This window comes from Pseudomicrostroma glucosiphilum (assembly GCF_003144135.1).
Source record: "Pseudomicrostroma glucosiphilum strain MCA 4718 unplaced genomic scaffold BCV69scaffold_1, whole genome shotgun sequence".
NCBI classification, from domain to species: domain Eukaryota; kingdom Fungi; phylum Basidiomycota; class Exobasidiomycetes; order Microstromatales; family Microstromataceae; genus Microstroma; species Microstroma glucosiphilum.
In genome coordinates, this window is record NW_020289913.1 from 819,098 (window position 1) to 837,380 (window position 18,283).

The following is an 18,283-nucleotide window of genomic DNA, read 5'->3' on the forward strand; positions in this document are numbered from 1 at the left end:
TTGCAAGCCGAGACTGTCATCGTCGAGGAGGGTAGACCTCTTTGCGTTTGAGATGTTGTTGTACCGTTGCGCCCTCGCCTTCGTTCCGAACCGCTTGGCTACTACATCCTGTCACCTGTGCTGTGATCCTCTTTTGACTTGCTTCGCTCGTGTCTACATCAGTATGCGATGCTGGTGTATGTGCACAGCTTCGGTCTCGTGTCGCGAGAAGACAAGTACTTTAGGAAAAGTCGGCGGCGACGGAAAAGCTGGCGCCATGGCATAGAAGATCTCCTGGGCTTAAACTGTCGCAGCGTTGGAGTCACATGTCAGCAGACGAGGGGCAAAAGGGATCTGCGTACAGGCTCGCGCCATATTGTGCGTCATCTTGCTAATGGGAGCCTCGACTGAGGTCAAGTCAAGAGAGCTCTTCTCCTTAGCCCGTAGCAGAGCCATAGACAAATGCTATGCGGCGAGACTGCTGCTGTATCTGAGTCTCACCCAGTACCGAGAACCGCCTACCTTTGCGAACTGCAATATCGGCCTGCAACTCGTACCGGTGAGTCCGTCCAGGTCGATAGATGACCGGCTCAGAGTCCCGGTGGATCCGTCCCGCGCGCGCCGGAAGGCGGAAGACACGCACGCGGAGGGCGGAGACGGCCAGTCGCAGCATACCAGCTGGTAACTATACCGCAATTCAACGATGTTCAACATCGAAGCAACAAATGCCTTCTTGGCTAAGTGGCATAGCGCATCACTAGTAATTGAATGATCAATTACGCCATGATGAGGTCACTAGTTCGATTCTGGTAGAAGGCATTCGCAATTTCTTTTTTGTTTTGGTCCCTGGGCGTCCTGACTGGCGACCTGTTTTTTGTGCTGGGCGGGGTACGAAACCGGAACGGAGGCTGGTGGAGCTGAGAGATTCCTAAAGGCAGTGGCCACACCTCGGCACTCTGTGTATCCAGACCACCACCAGACTTCCTCCATGTCACTGTTCAAGGCCTTTTCCCCGGCCAAGGGAGATGTCTCGTCGTCTACAGCAGTCAAGTCGTCGGTGCAGAGGGGCATGCGCAACAAGCTGCTGGAGCAATACCCCGATTCGCTAGCAAAGGACGAGGGAGTGCTGCTCGAGAAGATCTGGCCAAAGAAGGAGGACATTACATTGGTCAAGTTCAGGTGAGTAGGTGGGCGGTGTTGGGAGGAGTCGAGCGAGCCATGCCTGCGGTAGTGAGAGGCGTAGGGCGAGTCATGCCTCCGCTAGTGTCTAACGCATTCCCGCTCCCTCCCATCTCCCGCTGCAGTCGAGAGCACGTCTCCTTCCTGGTCCTTCATGGCACGCCCCTCTTCTTCCAGCACTTCGATGGTCCATATTGCCCGACATTACACCTCGCTCATCAATGTGGGTAGTCATCTTCAGAGAGGACAGAGACCCCTCACTCCAGAGGGCACAGTAGATGGCCTCCTGATCACCTCATTCCGCTCGCTGCATCTCTTGCCCTCAGACCCTTTCCTTCTCCCCACAATCCGAGTAGACCGAGGCGCAATCCGATTCATCCTCTCCGGCGCCAACATCATGGCTCCCGGCCTCCTCTCTGCCGGCGGCCAACTACCCGAAGCCTCCGCTGCACTGGAAAAGGACGCTCCGGTGATAGTGACGGCCCAAGGAAAGGAGAATGCCCTGGCCATTGGAAGGCTGAAGTTAGGGACAGAGGATATCAAAAAGGCCGGCAAGGGAGTAGTGGTGGATAATCTGCACTCGTTGGGAGACGATCTTTGGCTCACATGTGCAAAGGGTGGGCTGTAAGGGTCGTTGTGAATCAATGGGCAACACAGTCACCGAAGGTCAAGCAGGCACAGTCCGAGAACGCCTGAAAAGGGTATACAGCTGGAAGTGCCAAGGGTAGAAAGACGAAGCGAGGAATGGGGGGTAGGTACAAGCGGGACAGAGTGGGGAAGATAGAATGGGTGGAAGGGCAGCACGATAGGGAACAATGGCTCAAGAGCCAGCACCTCGAGCCTGCCCCCATTTCAGCGCGCCTTTGCCTGGCGTACATCTAGAGCAGCGAGCCGTCGGAGCCAATCAGCTCAATGTCGGCGACCTCGACAGCGCCAGTGAGGGCTCGTCCAATGACCTTTTGATCAGCCGAGCTCTTCTCTCTGTGGTGCGTCTGCTCGCCGAGGAGGTTGATGTTGTTGAGGATAGCACCTGCGCGAGGCAGGAGGGCGGCCAGATCGGGTGACTTGATCAGAGTGCCCTTGGAGTTGGAGCCCTTTCTGCTGTTGGCCTGCTTACCACCGAGATTGACATTGTTGCCAAGCACACCGTCGCGGGCGGCCAAGGGCACATGGGGAGCATTGACCAGGTCCAGGAGCTCCATCTTGTTCGAGTTGCCCTTTGTGTTCTTTTGGTGGCCCAAGACGGCCACATTGTTGACCAGCAGACCATCTCGGCCCAGGAGCTCAGACAGAGGAGGCAGCTCGATGCCAGTCTCATCAGTGGGATTGTCCTTGGCCGCATTGGTCTGGTCGGCAAAGGCGTCGACGTTGTTGAGCAGCAGACCATCGCGCTTGTCGGTAGTGCCGTCGAAGGAGGTGCCAAAGGCGGCCTTGAAGGCCTCTTCGGCGTCATCGAGGGCTTTCTCGGCAGCGTCAATGTACTTGACCAATTCGGTTCGTCCCGTCTTCTTGGCGCCCTTGTGAGTCTTGGACTTGGCCTCTTCATCGGCAGAGTCCAGAGCCTTTCGCGCCTTGGCAAAGGCCACCTTGGCCTTCTTGGCTGCAGCCTTGAGGGACGTCTTTACGTCCGTCGATCGCTTCAAGCCAGCTCCGAGAGCCGAGCCGTACTCGGTCATGGCATCCTCGACGGCCGCTTGGGCTTCAGACACGGCGGATCGCTCGGAGATGGAGCCGAGACTGGACAGCTGGCTCTCGAGCTCCGAGAGGGTGTTCTGACCCTGCATGAGCGAGGCCCGAATCTGGACGGGACCAGAACGACTCTGGAGCAGCGGAGAGACCTTGTCCAAGCTGGCAAGAGAGTCCAGCTTGGGCAGAGAGTCAGTGCTGGGGATAGCTGGGGCGCCCTTGGCGACGGACCCCGTGTCAGGCAAAGAAGCCGTAGCGGCTGCAGCACCGACAAAGGCGGCGAGAGCGAGAAAGGAGAGTTGGAGCTGCATGATAAGTTTGAGAGGGTAGTTGGTGGTGTGTGGTGAGAGTAAAAGGAGAGTGGTAAAGACTGTGATCGGCCCTGTGATTGTGAGTGGAGTGGAGCTGGAGCTGAAGAGTGGATTGGATGGACGAAAAGACGATGGGAAGAGACACCACTCCCGGCCCCCTTTATGTCTTTTCTGCCGTGCTATCAAGATGGTCATTAGCTTGCGTGATCGTGTAGACACGCCCCTAGAGCTGGCACCAGGGGCAAAGGGAGCTCCGCAACCCCTCCGAGCATACCCAGAAGGACCTGCCATCCCCTAGCCGACGTGACTTGGATCGTAGCATCGGCTAAAGACAGGGGGGGCTGGTGACATGATTCAGGCGATGTACTCGCTTCGTATCACCCAGATTCCCTACTTAGGGGCTGCCAATGTTTCTCTCCTCGCTTCTTCTTCCTTTAGCTTGCTTCCGGAGTTATCACCCCTCTCCGATCGGTTGGGCAACGAACTTTCACCAAGGACAAGGGGGGGGGGGGGGGGGGGGGGGGGGGGTTTGTGGGGGGGGGGGGTGGGGGGGGCCGACTTAGGGGGGCCGGGGGGGGGGGGGATCCGAGCACCTCCGTCACAGGGAGGCACCACGGCTCAGATCTCGCAACGCGCCGCCGGTCCACAAGAGTCGTTGAACAGTCTGTTGGCCCCTCCGAAGCGTCCATCATCACTGCAAGTGTCAAGGCGGAAAAGCCCCTCGCGCCTTAGCGAAGAATTCATCTGTACCCTTCACGCGGTCAACGATAGGCATGATGGAGCTTGTATTGTATTGGGTGGCAATAGAGCTGTGGAGGGTTGGGGGCAGTGATTGATCGGATTGAGACAGGGGGTAGCGACTCTCGTCGCGATCTGCGCTTCCCGCAAACGCAGAATAGGCACAGAGCTACCATTCACACCCCCCTCGGGGAACCCTGCTGTCTGTACTCGTCGTCGTCCTCCTTCTCCACTCCCCTCCTTTTCCTCCTTGCCCATCCAGCTCTAATACCAGCGCTAGTCATACCGAATTTCCGGTCACGCCAAATGACCGTCTCCGCATCTGCACAGAGAGGGGCAAGAGGCGGCGAATCCTCCTGTTCTCCGTGTCCCTGTACCTCCTCGTCTGTGTCACAGTACAGGAGCTCTTCTTGATCGTAGTAAGACTTGCGAGGTTTCCTTGGCAGCCGAGGCAGTCGAAGTGCGCCATGTCGATGAGACGAGCATTGGAGAGAGGTAGAGGTAGAAGAGGAAGAGGAGGCTAGACATAAAGGGGAAGGGGAAGGGGAAGTCGAATCGTGCCACATCGTGGGAGAGAGAGGGGAGGTGGGGAGAGGGAGCTAGAGTCGCAGAATGGATCTAGAAACCGTGGACCTTGACGTCCTGCTTGGGGATGCCGTCTTCGATACTGTAGGGGGTGGCGGTTTGTGAGGATAGAGGTCATTTTCAGGATGCTCCACTGTTCCGCTTCCCCGCCTGCCAACTCGTGCGGCTACTCACAGGAAGCTGCTGACCTTCTGTCGCTGGTCACCTTGAAGCTGAATGACCTGTCCCAGCTCTTCGTCGTCGACCAGGGTGCCGTTGCAAGCGAATTCCTTCTTGAAAGCCTTCAAGAGCTTCTTGAGGTCATAACCTGTGGCAGGGGAAGAAAAGGACATCGTAGAGGTGTGAGAAACGCTGCTGCCGCTGTCGCTACTACTTTTGCCACGCCCCTCCTCTACCCACCCTTTGGCAATCCTTGGAGAGTGGTCAGAGTCTTCCTACCGTTTCGCTGCTGGATTCGAATGTGGACGTATCGTTCCTGAGTCTTTGCTTGCTTCTTCTCGTCAGAGTCAGCATCGACAGCAGCGACGTGGTCTTCGCCAGTGTCCGCGAAGGGGTCTGATGTGGAGCGAGGAGGGGCGTAAAGGAACGACGTCACTGGTCAGTAGCGTGCTCGGTGCTTTGCCACCTTGCTTCCGAGGTCTGTGGTGCGCTTTACTCACCGTAGCTGGAGAGGTTCTGAATATTCATAAACGCAGAGCAAAGTTCTCTCTGTGTCTCGAGGGGAGGTGTTTGTGTGTTTCGTACGCTTGTGAGGTGGTAAGGGTACCAAGGGATGAAAGCAGCAAAGAGGCAAGCAAAGGGGTGGGATTCGTTGGGTGAGGAGATGGTGACGAGGATCCTCCAGTGACGACGATGCAGTTTGCCGGCGAGGCCACACACACACACCGTGGCGCGCGCAGAGGCCCGATCCACAGTGCAGCCCAGCCCAGCCACTGGTCGCGCCTCAGGCCAGGGTCAAGGCCGCGAGGCGTGCGTCCAGGGGGCGTGAGTCTAAAATCTCGCCCCTTTCCGTCGGTAGCCAACTTCTCATCCCGGTAGTCTACTCCTCCTCCCCTTCCTCCTCATCGGCCAACGTCATCACATCGAATGGACACCGCCGCATCGACGACGGTAGCAGACGATGCTCAGGAGCAACTAGACACCATTGCTCCCGGTGGATTCCATCCATTCCGGCCTAGGCTCCATGATGAGACGGAGAACCCAGAGACCAACACGGCCAGACCTCTGACCGATGCAGTCATCACTGTGCGCATCATCAAGAGCTTCGCATACCGTTCTATGAAGGCCCTCGTCATCCCCCACATCGACCTCACTTCAGTCACAATAGAGGAGCTAGAGGAGAAATGCCGCAAGGGTAAGTGAGGGCGAAACGGCAGGCACACGACGAGGCACAGTCTCTGACCACCCCTCTCTCCCCTCTCCCATCCTCGCCCGTGTAGAGGTAGCATCAACACCCTCCTTCAAGGCCTTTAGATCCTACGCTACGAAGCTAGACACCATCAAGATCTACACTAGAGCTCACGGCTCCAAGACTACCAATCTCATCATCAATCTAGACCATCCCGAATGGCTGTTAGATGCAGACAAGGGACGGACATTGGCGGACGCGGGGCTAGGTGAGTAGACAATGAGACTTTATATGTACGCTGCTCTTTGCTCATCGCTGCCATCGCTACTGCTCACTCAGAAAACGAAGCCGAGTTGAGCTTCTTCAATCGGGAAGACTACGAGGCCTTCCTGGCTGACCCTACTACCAAGTGGTAGCCTAGAAGGTCACGAGCAGCGATGCCAAGGTACACGCCACCTCATTCTCAGCACTAGCATTCTTGTGAATAACCATCAATATTTGATCTTTCAGAAGCCTAATAGACGGAGGTTGTAATGCAATACGACTCGAACTGAACGACTCGACTTGAACAAGGACGTGAAACGCTCAATGACACACACACGACAGGTAGATGATCTCCGATTTCCCCCCGCTCAACTCCTGCTTCTCCTCCTTCGCCTCTTTTGATTGCCTTTGCCAAAGCTGCCTCCTCGGATCGGCGGTCCATCGCCCCTCATCGGTCCAGTAAAAGCCGAACCGTGCTGCTGTGGTGGTTGTTGGGGCGGGGGGCCAGGCGGTGGAGGCAGAGGAGAGCGCTGAGGCGGCCATCCCGGAGGGCCAGTCTGAGTCAAAGTCGGTGGTGCCTGCTGTGGCCCCCAGCCAGGCAGCATCGGCGCGTATGGGTCTTGCTGGGGCTGCTGCTGACCGTACGGATCATAGTGAGGAGGAGCCATGCCTTGCCTCTGCTCCCATTGTGAGGCCCCAGCATCTCCATATGGACCTGGACCTGCCGCATAAGGATTCATTGCGATGACGGGGGCAGTAGGGGGCGGGCCGGGAGGAGGGCCGGGCGGTGGACCCGGTGGCCTCGCTGCGTTGCCATTAGTCGCTGCAGGCTCACTCGCGGAAGGAACAGAGGACGGAGTACCACCAGCGCCGAGAGATTGCAATAGTGAGCTCAGTAGCCCTGGATTACCCTCCAAGACATTCTGAATATCCACCGAGGGTACTTGTGCCAATGCTGACGTCTCGGATGGCATGAGATCTGAAGTCGACTCGAGGGCATTCAGAACAGCCGCAACGTTTGCTGCCTGACCCTGTTCTGCGCCGGATCCACTGGATGAGTCACCGCTTGGGACGCGCAGCTGGCGTCGAGATCTTGGGTCTGACGCTGGAAGAGTGGGAGTGGAAGAGGAAGAGGAGGACGCAGGAGGCACCGCGCCGACTACGGCTGATCCGCCTCCACCCACTGCCTTGAGTAAGTCTTGGAGAGCCGATGACCCGCCGCTGAGCAGACCAGCCAATCCTGCCGCAGGAGGCGCAGCGAAATCGACGGGGAGCGCAGGTGGTAGACCGGCTGCCTTGGGTCGCATGTTGGTCAGTGTGCCCTTGAATACGACGGCTACGAGGAGCATCAGATCTTCCTCTCTGCTGTTCTCCTTGCCAACGAATTCCCGAGGCTTCATCAATCCCAGCCATGGCGGAAGAGGGCTATCTTTGGGCAATGGCGCAACGTAAAAGTCTTTGATCACATGACCTCTGGCACTAGCTGCCGGCAGGATCACACCATATCTCCCTCTTCTGCTCAAGTAATTGATCATCTGGTCGAAGGAGGCATTGTGAGTAGCCTCGGTGGAGGGAGTCGGCTGTGGAGCAGCCTTGCACGCCTCTTCCTCAAAGGACTTTTGCATCGACAATACAATCAACTCTGTGCGGGAAGCGACACGGGATTGAAGAAGATAGTCACTTGCCGTCTTGGTGGGCAGTCGGCCCTGAATGACGGAGCACAACGATGGGAAAAGCTGCGATGTCACTTCTGGACCGAGAGGAAGAGGAGTGCCGGCAACTTGGCGGACCGTACCACTAATGGTGGCTTCGTCAGGCATATGGATGGCTCCTCGCCAAAGGATAGGAGACTCTGGAGGAGGAGGAGTCGAGGTCGGAGTCGTAGAGGTCGGCTCTACAGCAGCTGAAGCCGGCAAACTCTTTGCGGCCAATTGAGGGGACGAAATGCCTTGCAGGAAGTTGTCGATGAAGTCGTCGGATGCCTTGGCAGGCTCGTACTCTTCTTGCGCCTCTCCGCCTGCCGCGGCGACTTCGTCATCACCATCTTCACCTTTGCCATCCTTGGTCTCGGCGACCTTCTGATCAGAGCTGCCTTGTTGAGCGGTTGAAGACCAAACATTGGAAAAGTCGAAGTTGGTCGGTTGGGACGTTGTCCGCTGCCTACTACCAGCAGAGGACGATCGAGGGAGCATCGCCGTTGCCTTTGCTGCGATTGGGCTTCCCGCCGTCTTGCTGTCCTCCGAGGAGGTTGGGGAGGGTGGTCCAGCCCGTTCGCCTTCCTTTCGCACGGACGCGGTCTGTTTGCCTTCTTTATCACCTTCCTGCTTCGGCGCTGGCGAATGCATCCTCGACACCCTCGAAAACGATTCATTAAGAGGTCCTGCGTCCTCGTGCTCGATGATCACCTCTCCTTTGTGCGTCATCTTCCTCAACGGTCCGCTGCCAAGTTGTTGCTTCAAGATGCTCTGGTGCAGACTGTCTTGTCTCGCCTTTTCAGTTCTGGCTCTGATGGATGCATTGGCCAATTGTTCACTCGGCAGCGTTGCCAGCTCCTTTGCCGTGAGCTCATTGGAGGTGATGCGAGCGTGGAGATCATCATTGCCCTTGTCACGGAGACTGAAGTCTAATGTGCGGAATCGATCCTTGTACCCCTTCCCAGCCACTGCCACCCGCTTCGATCCGCTGCTACTACCGACAGACTCGGCGAAGCCCTCGAAAATTCCCTGCTCCAGCTGCTTCGCATACTCCTTGGCCATCTGATCGCTATTGTCAACAGCTTCAGCATCGACGGCCATTGCAAAAATGGGGCCAAGGATGGTGGCGAACCGAGACACTACGTGGGCACGGACTGCATCATTTTGGGTGGCAGTGGAGGATGAAGACGTTGGCGAAGCAGGAACGATGGACTGCTGGGCACTCTTGGTCAGAGGAGGCGATTTGGCACCAGCACTTGAGCCAGTCTTCTTGACGTGGCTGCCGCTCGCCGACGGTAGCGACGGCTTTCGCTTCTTGCTGTCGACTTCGTGCGCGGCAGATACGGAGGGCTTGCGCTTCGATCCCTTGGCAACGGCCGCGTCGACGTCCTTTCGTGAAATTTCCGATACACTTCCGTCAAGGTCTGAGGGGGAAAGGATTCGAGGGCAAAATGCAAAGGGAGGAACAGTCAGTGAATTTGCTTCTACCATAGTCGCTAGGTTGAGCGCTGAGCGGGTCTCGGGGTTCTGCCATCGCCGTCGAGGCTTTTAAGAACGTGTTGCCCCTCTCTACTCTGCCATTTCGACATGCTGCAATGCATTCTGCCATCTCTCACGACGCGTGTCGAATCGAAAGCGGAGACGATGCCTCTTGGCGGACATGCAGACATGCCTGGCCATTCCACTTCGAACCGGTCTGCGGCTGCGTGGCTTGCTGACGTGCTCCACACCACCAACGAGCTGGACGAAACGTTGTGAGCTGCAGCATCGCAGGCCGTCCGAGCAGGAGGTGATAGCTTTCTGAGCAAGGGCAGAGCAAGCAGAAGGGGAACAGGGCGATGCAGACGATGCAGCAAGGAGAGGCGACCGGGACAAAGACAGACTTGCTTCCCAAGCAGTATCGCAAGGTAGCGACAACAACGGTAGGTTCGACTCGACACGAAGATGCAATGCATTGCCAGCGGTGACCGCACGAACACATTGTGCCATCGAGATGATGGGGCGCATATGGACCCTTTCGCCCACCCGAATCAGCTTTCCTTTGGTGTACTCACTTTTGGAAACACGACCTGTAGACTTGTAGCACGACTGACACATATACTCTGCCAGCTTCTCTGCTACCTCTTGTGTAATTCCCACGCAGCCGAAATGGTACCTAGTGAAAGCAGACGCGTAAAGAAGGCATCGAGGATAATGCATCAGCTATGTGGAGCCGACCCGTCCATCGTCAGCCAATGAGACGACTCACCATTCATCACATCCACCACACCAGACCATTGGTGAGCCATCATCTTTGCCGCGGCATATACAGTAGCGCTCGTCACCTGTGAGTCCGTCCTCGTCTTCCTCATCCTCTCCGTCAGAATCAGCCTCCTCTTCCGATGCGCTGGAGCCCTTCTGGTCCTGCGCCTCGGGAGCCTGGGATAGTGAGCGTCGCACGCTCTCCCTTGATGCGCTCCCAGCCCTTTTGGCTTCGTTAGCCTCGACAACAAGCGCTTCTGCTTTCCTCGTGGGCTGGCGATTCCTTGTCCCGCGCCTTAGCGACTCGACAGGCGGGGTGGAGCCGGAAGCCACCGCTACCATGCCACCGTCCATGTCCATCCAACGGGAACTACTTCGATCAAGTTGGCGGCTGCGTACTCTTGCAAGAGGCTCGGCTCTGATATTCCTCGCCTTGAGGATCCCCAAAGAATCTCTGCAAAGATCAAGTGGTAGGATCAAACAGGCAAGGGCGAATGCGACGGGATGACGGACAGACGGACGGACTGAGTGGCTCAGGAGCGAAAGCACCCGAGGCAGCGCGCGGTGGCAGGAGCCGTTTGCAATCAGGCCGTCCACAGAGGCACACGCGGGCACACCAGCCGGGCGGGCAGGCAGGCAGCAGCGAGCCACCAAGGATACGCCGCCCAGTGGACTTCCATCACTCCTTCTCACCCCTCACCTACCGCATACACTCTCACCCTCCGTACCTCGCGTAGCCCTGCATCGGACAATGTCGGCTCGCCACCTCCTCTCCAATGCCCTGAGGCAAGGAGCAGCTGCTCCCAGGTCAGCCTCCAAGATCGCCGCTCGACCTTCTTTGACCCTGCCCCGATCCCTTGCTACTGCCGTCGGACGATCTGTGAGTCGCACTACACAGCGATGCCGTATCCATGGGAGGTGATGCAGGTGCGATGGACACAAGAGGGGAAGGGAAACGCTTCAGCAGTACGATGCTGAGAGGCATTCTCTGTCGAGGGTAGAAGAGAGCTCTTGTCGTCCATGGCACACGAAGCTGACGTTTGTTGTTCTTTCTCGCAGCCCGCTACCCAAACCACCACTCTTCCCAATGGCTTGGTCGTAGCCACCGAGTCAAACCCCGCCGCTCAGACTGCTACGATCGGTACTTGGATTGACGCTGGCTCTCGCGCCGAGACTGACCGAACCAACGGAACTGCTCACTTCCTGGAACACATGGCTTTCAAGGGTGAGAAGCGCAGCGTGTGGACGGTGAAGGAGATGTTCGCAGCAGCATGGGGGCTGACCTTTGATCGCTCCCGCCTTCTCATACACTTCTCACTCCGATCACCATACTCACTCTAGGTACTGGACGCCGCTCGCAGCACTCTCTTGAGCTTGAGGTCGAGAACCTCGGAGCTCACCTGAACGCCTACACATCGCGTGAACAGACCGTCTACTACGCAAAGACGTTCCGCAAGGACGTGGACAAGGCCGTCGACATCATCTCCGATATTCTGCAGAACTCCAAGCTGGAGACGTCGGCAATTGAGCGGGAGAGGGATGTGATTCTGAGGGAGCAGGAGGAGGTGGACAAGCAGAACGAAGAAGTCGTCTTTGACCACCTGCACGCCGTTGCTTTCCAGGGTGAGTCGCACCGGATTAGTGGGGGCGGCCGAGAAACGCCGACTGGGCTGACTCGTTTTAACCGATCTCTTCCATCCTGTAGGTCAGCCCCTTGGACGGACCATCCTTGGCCCCAAGGCTAACATCCTGTCCATCAAGCAGCAAGACCTTGCCGAGTACATCAAGACCAACTACAGCGCTGACAGGATGGTGCTGGTTGGTGCTGGAGGTGTTGAGCACGAGGAGCTCGTGAAGCTTGCCGAGAAGCACTTCTCCGACCTTCCCGTCTCGCAAAACCCGCTTTCGACCGGACGCGCTGGTTCCAAGACCAAGTTTATTGGCTCTGAGGTCCGTGTTCGTGACGACACCATGCCCACATGCAACGTCGCCATTGCTGTGGAGGGTGTCAGCTGGTCGTCACCAGACTACTTCCCCATGCTCGTAATGCAGTCCATCATGGGCAACTGGGACCGCTCCCTTGGATCTTCTCCTCTCCTCTCCTCTCGATTGAGCCACATTGTCTCGTCGAACAACCTAGCCAACAGCTTCATGCACTTCTCGACGTCTTACTCGGACACCGGCCTTTGGGGTGTATACATGGTCAGCGAGAACTTCAGCCAGCTGGATGACCTTGTGCACTTCACCCTGCGCGAGTGGCAGCGAATGAGCACTGCCCCCACTGAGGGTGAGGTAGAGAGGGCCAAGAGCCAGCTCAAGGCAAGCTTGCTGCTGGGTCTGGATGGCTCTACTGCCATTGCCGAGGACATTGGTCGACAAATGGTTACTGCGGGCAAGAGGAAGACACCTCAGGAGATTGAGACTGCACTGGAGGCTATTACCCCTGCTGACATCAAGCGTGTCGCTCAGAAGTACCTGTGGGATCAGGACATCAGCATTGCAGCAACGGGACAGGTAGAGGGTCTGCTGGACTACAACAGGATCAGGGCCGACATGAGCTCGATGGTGTGGTAAACAGAAGCAGCGTTACTAGTCCGAGAGACGTTGACGTTGAATGTCAAGAAGGAGGGGCCAAAGGAGATCAGATCTGATATTCGGGGTGGGCAAAGCGGCTGACGAGGCAGGGGCAGCTGGAATCCCCGTCAGTGACCGCAACTTAGACGACTTATCCACCTCACCATTCGGACACGATTCCTCCTCCACCATCTCTCGTTCTGGCCCGCAATTAGTTCTCTCTGTACCTGCTGCAGCACCAAATTCAGTTACGTTTGCCAACGACTGTTGCTGCTGCGCTACTTGTGTGAAAGGGTGTTCCTATCCAAACGCGTCGTGTGTATGGATTTACTTAAGACAAGGGAAGACGTCAGAAAAGAAAGGTCGTGGTATATTGTGTGTTGTGCAGGTGGGAAAGGCGCCCGTGAGGCCGTGATATGGTACATAATAGCTAGCGCACGAGGCATTGACTGGCAGTGAAGAGGCACGGGACAGATAGCAAGCCACCCTTCACTAAGCCGCTCTCCCTTTGGCGGACAGTCGATCGAGGGCACGAATGGTCTTCATATCTGGTGCGACTCCCTTCTGGTTCATCAGGTAGTCTGTCACCTGCACCGCTTCTGCCTTGACAGCTTCGTAAAGAAGACGGGGTTCAAGGGGGACTCGGTCGCTCAAACGACGACGTTTCGTCTTCGATGTGGTGACCTTGCTTGAGTTGGTGGTAGAAGATGGGCTTGCAGCGTCTTCTCGGCTCTGCTCGCCACGAATCGTAGCGGTGGAGCAGTCGAGGAGCCAGGCCGTGATAGCACCAAGAGCATCCCGTCTCCTCTTTAGCTCCTCTTCGTCCCGCTCAACCATCAACTTCAATCCCTCTACCCAATTGCTCCTTCCTGCTACCACCAGGGGCAGCTTCCCTTTGGCAGTGACGTCAGCTCCAGTAGCCACGAGTAGGGCAACGAGAGAGATGGACTTGGAAAACACGGCCTTTGTGAGGGGGTAGCCGGAATGAGATTTCACTGCCTGCGTCGCGTATTGTCCCGTGGTCGAATGTGTGGAGTCGGGGTGCAAGAGGAGTATTCGTAGCAGTAGTAGCAGGTCTGCTAGGGGCGGAAAATCCGTGAGAGGACCGAATGAGAGAAGATGCCGCCGTAGTGGAGCATACGCATCATCTTCAATGCTAATATTTTGGCCTTCGGGATAGGTGGTGGACTGGGCCTCGAAACTCTTGAACAGCCTCTTGGGAAGCTCCGAGACAGGCAAGAAGGTCTTTTCTGTAGCTGAGGGGTCAGGTAAGCGATCGTCATCGTCGTGCCTACGATCCTCCTGAAGTGCCTTTTCCGCATCTTCCTCATCCTCACTTCTCCGCCGCTTGCCCAGCCGAGAGCAGGCCCGCGTACTCAGCATCGACACCTGTTCATGAGCTAGGCGATAGTTTCCAAAGACGGAGAGCTTGAGGACTTGATCTTGTACAAAGCTCAAAACCACGACGTTGCAAATGGGAAACCTCAGACAGTACTCCAAGACATATGCCGGCGTACAGTCGTCCAAGATCTTCTTTGGCCGTACCGGTACAAATTTAGGAGGAGCCATGCTGTTGTCCGTCGGGTAGAGCTCGTAGTCATCGTGCCAAGAAGCGAGAAGATACCGAGCTCGTACGATGTTCGGGATTGACCGCAGAATGGCGTGCAGAGAGCGGCAGCATAGGTTGAGAGAGGAGCCTGCGCGTGAGTACACAAGGATAGTATGGATGATCTGCAGAGGTGGAGGGACAGTAGCAGTAGCAGCTAAGTGAGCTGAGCCCAACAAGAATCTCTTCTAGACTCCATCTCTGCCTACGCACCTCGGGGGGTAGATTCAGTAGGCTCGTCATGTCGGCAGCATCATGGGCATTGCCGTATGAGCGCCAGAAGAAGTAGGATACCGTACAGCCGGCGCGAAGATCCAAACTTTTGGCCCTGTCCGCCGAGGCACCCAAGGAGTGGAGCAGCCTCAAAGTGCTTCAGACTCCGACCCCGGCCGAATCTGTTGCCCGGCTGCACAGAGTGTCAATCCTTCCTGCTCGTCCTCCTTCCTGACTCATACCCAGATCCAGCCCTCGTTTCGTTCTTCTCCCTGCCCTCCGCTCTGATATCTCGAAGCCACCTTCCATTACCATGCTAGCTGCTGCTACTCGGACGTCAGCGTCCGTCGCTTCAACGTCGGCCTCGGCGTCCAAGTCGCTCGCGCCCCTTATCTCCCGTCCGCGAAGGTACCTAGCTACAGCAGCTTCAGGCGTGAGTGTCGCTGTCAAGTTGCGACGTGTAATGAGGTGCACTGAGTACTGACAGGCTACGTCTCATTCTCTCTCATAGCCTTGCTCTTCGTACCTTTCCGTCACCCATCCCGACTCGAGCGCCTCACCGGACTCTGAAGTCGGCAAGACCCTTGCCCGCTTCGACGCCTCCACTCTAGCCACGTACGCTCGGCCCACGGTCCTTCTCACCAGAGGCAAAGGCCTCGATCTATGGGGCAAAGTGGACCCTGCCAAGAACGAGGGACAGGGAGAGTGGAAATATCTCGACTTTTCCTCTGGCATTGCAGTGAACAGCTTGGGGCATGCTGATTCCCAGATTGCACAGATTGCGCGTGAGCAGGCGGATAGGCTCGTGCATTCATCGAATCTCTACCACAACGAATGGAGTGGAGAGCTGGCAGACAGAATGGTCAAGCTGACGCAAGAGCATGGAGGACTGGGAATGGCGAAGGGCGCTGGCGCAAAGGACGAGTTGAAGGTCTTCCTGGCCAACTCAGGGACAGAGGCCAACGAGGGTGAGTGGAATCGTTCAGCAAGCGTGCTTCCCTAGTGCTCGGCTTACAGTCTTTGGCCCTCTTCCTCTGTCAGCTGCGCTGAAATTCGCCCGCAAGCATGCCATGATCTCGGCGAACAAGGCGCCAGGTGAGAAGGCGGGCCTCGTATCATTCACCAATGCCTTCCACGGACGGACCATGGGAGCTCTTGCAATGACGCCCAATCCCAAGTACCAGGCTCCCTTTGCACCCCTCATCGGAGATGTGCATTCGGGACAATACAATTCCTTCGATGGTCTGAATGACCTCGTCAACGAAAAGACTGCTGGAGTCATCGTAGAGCCCGTACAGGGAGAAGGCGGAATCTTCCCTGCCTCCCTAGAGTGGCTGCAGGCGCTCCGTAAGCGCTGCAACGAAGTCGGAGCGCTGCTCATCTATGACGAGATCCAATGTGGCCTCTTCCGGTCGGGTACCCTTTGGTGTCACTCCGAGTTCCCAGTCGACGCTCATCCCGACTTGATCACAATGGCCAAGCCGCTGGCCAATGGGTTCCCCATTGGTGCAGTTCTGATGAACAAGAAGGTAGCCGACGCCATCACAGTCGGCGACCACGGCACCACTTTCGGAGGTGGGCCCCTGGCATCCCGCATTGCCCATCACGTCCTCGGCAGGCTGTCGGACCCGCAGCTCAAGGAGAGCATGACTGCCTCATCTGCACACCTCTTTACGCGGCTAGAGACGCTCCGGGATCACTTCCCAGACCTGGTGGTGCACACCCCCGAGAAGCCTTCGCCTCGAGGAAAGGGCTTGCTGGTGGGACTGAGCATGAGAGAGCCGAGTCATGCAGGAAAGGTTGTCAAGCTCGCTAGGGAAAGGGGACTGATTGTCCTGTCTGCCGGAAGCGATGCGGTGAGAATTGTGCCGAGCTTGATCGTCACCAAGGAGCAAGTGGACCAGGCAGTGGACATCCTTGAGAGCTGTATGCTCGTACTTCAAAGGGAAGCATAAGCAAGGGACGCGACATAGATGCAAGGCTTCACGCAGTTTGAAAGTACATCAGCTGTCTAGTAGAATATATATATATACCGCCTCTGAACTGCAATGTACAGATTGTGCCGTCAGCCTCGTCACGACTGCGCCTCAGATTCTCCCCTCACGAAGGTTGTCCCACTTGCTGGTAGGGTACCTGAGATGATTTGGCGTGGCGTCCAAGCTGCCGAACTGTGCAGCGAGGGTGAGATGGCGGTACACCAGCTGTTAGCAACGCCGTGTTCGTAGGTGACTAGCGTCTCTGCGACGACTCACCTCTCTGGCCATTCGGGAGATGATGCTCTTGTCCGAGCTCTGAGGATGGTCGCTAGTGAGCTCCCAATACATTGCACCCGCCAGACTGTGCTCCTCGATGTACTGGAGGCGAAGCAATACAGCAGATGTGAACGATTCGTTTCGCCGTCGATATCAACTCCCGCGCTCTCTTCTGGCCACTTACCCGCTTCTTGACCATTGCGCTATCGATGTTGTCGTAGCTGACAAACTTCTTCTTGTGATGGTCGTAGCATCCCGCAGCGACGATGCCTTGCTCGTACGTCTCGTTCGATCCGGGCAACGGTAGTGACTTGTAGTCCCACGTCCCTTCCTCCCAGCTTCCTTTGCCCACTCCACGGAACGGCCTGCCGGGACCATCCGTGTGCTCGAATGCGCGCCCGTACAGGGGTAAGCCCATTACGATCTTCTGAGGCGCCACACCCGCCCGCAGGTAGAATTGAACTGCCGAATCTACCGAAGGAGCTCCTGGGTTCGCACTGAACAGGGGTGCCTGATGACCAGCCACCTTGTCCCACGAGCCGGCCATGTCGTACGTCATGAGGTTCCAGTAAGTGAGGTAGCGATCCATCTCTGCGATGTGCAGCTTCTGTGCCTGCTCTTGCCCAGCAGGCGCAGCAATGGTCAGCTGGAAGGGCCTCTCGACTTGTAGCTCCCGGCCCAGGGTGTCCAGCCCGCCTCTGAGCTCCCTCAGCAGATCCGCGTAGGCTCTTGCTTCCCTGTCGTTGGCGGGATACTCCCAATCAATGTCCAGTCCGTCCAAGCCGTAGTCCCTGACGATGGTCACTGCCGTGTTCACAAAGTTCCCACGCTTAGCTTGGTCCGTTGCTACGGGTGCAAAGTGCGAGGAGAAGGTCCACCCGCCGATGGAGAGCAGGACTTTAAGATGTCTGTTTGGCTTCTTGAGGGCGTAGATAGCCTTTAGGTTGCCAAAGAGTGTCCTTGACTGGTCTTCGTCCCACGAGTCACCATCGTAGTGGATCTGCTCATCGGCCCAGGCGTCATTGAGGAACACCTCACCTGATTCGGGCCGAGTGTCGGCAAAGCAGTACAACAGATGGGTGAGAGAGGTGACCTGGATATGTTGCGGCTTGAAGCCACGATCGTAGATGCCCCAGTTGGGGAAATAGCCTACAGAGACCTTGCCGCCTTGCCCTAGACTGGGAGGATGGGCGGGCTGTGAGGAGGTGGAAGTGGAGGGGGCCGGGCCAGGACCACCTCCTTGCTGGCTGCTGCCTTGCCCATGATCCGACTTCAGGACCTTCTGAAGGCCCGAGATGAATCGCGACATGCTTGATCGCAGATCAGATACTAGGTCGTTGTTGGTCAAGGGATTGAGATCATCAGTCTGTTGCTTGCGTATTCTGCCGCAAGGCTGTGTGCGCTTGGTCCCTGTTCTGATTGGCGCATCTGCCTGCAGAAGCCTCTGGGAAAAATCAGTTGCCCAATGCCCCTTCTTCGGCAGATTCTGGCTTCCCGCAATTGGAAGCGAGGTGCGGGGTTGATTGCTCATCAAAAGGAGAAGCAGTTCCCAGGCCTCGTAGACAAGGAGCACCTACTTCCCCTTCCTCCTCCTCTCGCAATCTCAATCGACA

The 18,283-nt window shown here is 56.9% G+C and overlaps 10 protein-coding genes and 1 non-coding gene across 11 annotated transcripts; 5 read left to right on the top strand and 6 right to left on the bottom strand.

The window, feature by feature from the left end:
• The first annotated feature begins 701 nt into the window (after positions 1-701).
• BCV69DRAFT_10431 (hypothetical protein) lies at positions 702-1,911 on the top strand. Its single transcript, XM_025489031.1, has 3 exons — positions 702-1,158; positions 1,284-1,381; positions 1,485-1,911. Exons 1-3 carry the CDS (start codon positions 968-970, stop codon positions 1,784-1,786), a joined length of 591 nt encoding a protein of 196 aa, XP_025350951.1. The 5' UTR covers positions 702-967; the 3' UTR covers positions 1,787-1,911.
• BCV69DRAFT_t4 lies at positions 707-798 on the top strand. The gene has a single exon. It is a non-coding gene; the product is annotated as a tRNA-Thr (tRNA).
• BCV69DRAFT_10432 (hypothetical protein) lies at positions 1,912-3,656 on the bottom strand. The gene has a single exon (XM_025489032.1). It carries the CDS (start codon positions 3,444-3,446, stop codon positions 2,037-2,039), a length of 1,410 nt encoding a protein of 469 aa, XP_025350952.1. The 5' UTR covers positions 3,447-3,656; the 3' UTR covers positions 1,912-2,036.
• Positions 3,657-3,936: 280 nt separating this feature from the next.
• On the bottom strand, positions 3,937-4,776 carry BCV69DRAFT_279709 (hypothetical protein). Its single transcript, XM_025491345.1, has 2 exons — positions 4,653-4,776; positions 3,937-4,560 (listed from the first exon to the last, which is right to left on the bottom strand). Exon 2 carries the CDS (start codon positions 4,457-4,459, stop codon positions 4,070-4,072), a length of 390 nt encoding a protein of 129 aa, XP_025350953.1. The 5' UTR covers positions 4,460-4,560; positions 4,653-4,776; the 3' UTR covers positions 3,937-4,069.
• Positions 4,512-5,165, bottom strand: BCV69DRAFT_243352 (putative translation initiation factor SUI1; the record flags this gene model as incomplete). Its single annotated transcript, XM_025490066.1, has 4 exons — positions 4,512-4,560; positions 4,653-4,785; positions 4,878-5,033; positions 5,138-5,165. 4 exons carry the CDS (start codon positions 5,163-5,165, stop codon positions 4,512-4,514), a joined length of 366 nt encoding a protein of 121 aa, XP_025350954.1.
• A 399-nt stretch (positions 5,166-5,564) lies between these two features.
• On the top strand, positions 5,565-6,242 carry BCV69DRAFT_285979 (hypothetical protein; the record flags this gene model as incomplete). Its single annotated transcript, XM_025493507.1, has 3 exons — positions 5,565-5,832; positions 5,918-6,094; positions 6,166-6,242. The coding sequence occupies 3 exons, from the start codon at positions 5,565-5,567 to the stop codon at positions 6,240-6,242; spliced, it is 522 nt and encodes a 173-aa protein (XP_025350955.1).
• Positions 6,243-6,319: 77 nt separating this feature from the next.
• On the bottom strand, positions 6,320-10,477 carry BCV69DRAFT_279711 (hypothetical protein). Its single transcript, XM_025491346.1, has 3 exons — positions 10,033-10,477; positions 9,839-9,939; positions 6,320-9,208 (listed from the first exon to the last, which is right to left on the bottom strand). Exons 1-3 carry the CDS (start codon positions 10,377-10,379, stop codon positions 6,459-6,461), a joined length of 3,198 nt encoding a protein of 1,065 aa, XP_025350956.1. The 5' UTR covers positions 10,380-10,477; the 3' UTR covers positions 6,320-6,458.
• Positions 10,478-10,753: 276 nt separating this feature from the next.
• On the top strand, positions 10,754-13,001 carry BCV69DRAFT_279712 (putative MAS1-mitochondrial processing peptidase beta chain precursor). The gene is made up of 4 exons (XM_025491347.1): positions 10,754-10,905; positions 11,085-11,250; positions 11,367-11,648; positions 11,731-13,001. The coding sequence occupies exons 1-4, from the start codon at positions 10,777-10,779 to the stop codon at positions 12,597-12,599; spliced, it is 1,446 nt and encodes a 481-aa protein (XP_025350957.1). The 5' UTR covers positions 10,754-10,776; the 3' UTR covers positions 12,600-13,001.
• A 90-nt stretch (positions 13,002-13,091) lies between these two features.
• BCV69DRAFT_309665 (hypothetical protein) lies at positions 13,092-14,448 on the bottom strand (the record flags this gene model as incomplete). Its single annotated transcript, XM_025494733.1, has 2 exons — positions 13,092-14,330; positions 14,419-14,448. The coding sequence occupies 2 exons, from the start codon at positions 14,446-14,448 to the stop codon at positions 13,092-13,094; spliced, it is 1,269 nt and encodes a 422-aa protein (XP_025350958.1).
• Positions 14,449-14,672: 224 nt separating this feature from the next.
• On the top strand, positions 14,673-16,507 carry BCV69DRAFT_279714 (acetylornithine and succinylornithine aminotransferase). Its single transcript, XM_025491348.1, has 3 exons — positions 14,673-14,851; positions 14,930-15,386; positions 15,460-16,507. The coding sequence occupies exons 1-3, from the start codon at positions 14,732-14,734 to the stop codon at positions 16,371-16,373; spliced, it is 1,491 nt and encodes a 496-aa protein (XP_025350959.1). The 5' UTR covers positions 14,673-14,731; the 3' UTR covers positions 16,374-16,507.
• A 56-nt stretch (positions 16,508-16,563) lies between these two features.
• BCV69DRAFT_279715 (hypothetical protein) lies at positions 16,564-18,074 on the bottom strand. Its single transcript, XM_025491349.1, has 2 exons — positions 16,671-18,074; positions 16,564-16,586 (listed from the first exon to the last, which is right to left on the bottom strand). Exon 1 carries the CDS (start codon positions 17,977-17,979, stop codon positions 16,723-16,725), a length of 1,257 nt encoding a protein of 418 aa, XP_025350960.1. The 5' UTR covers positions 17,980-18,074; the 3' UTR covers positions 16,564-16,586; positions 16,671-16,722.
• Between the last annotated feature and the right edge of the window lie 209 nt (positions 18,075-18,283).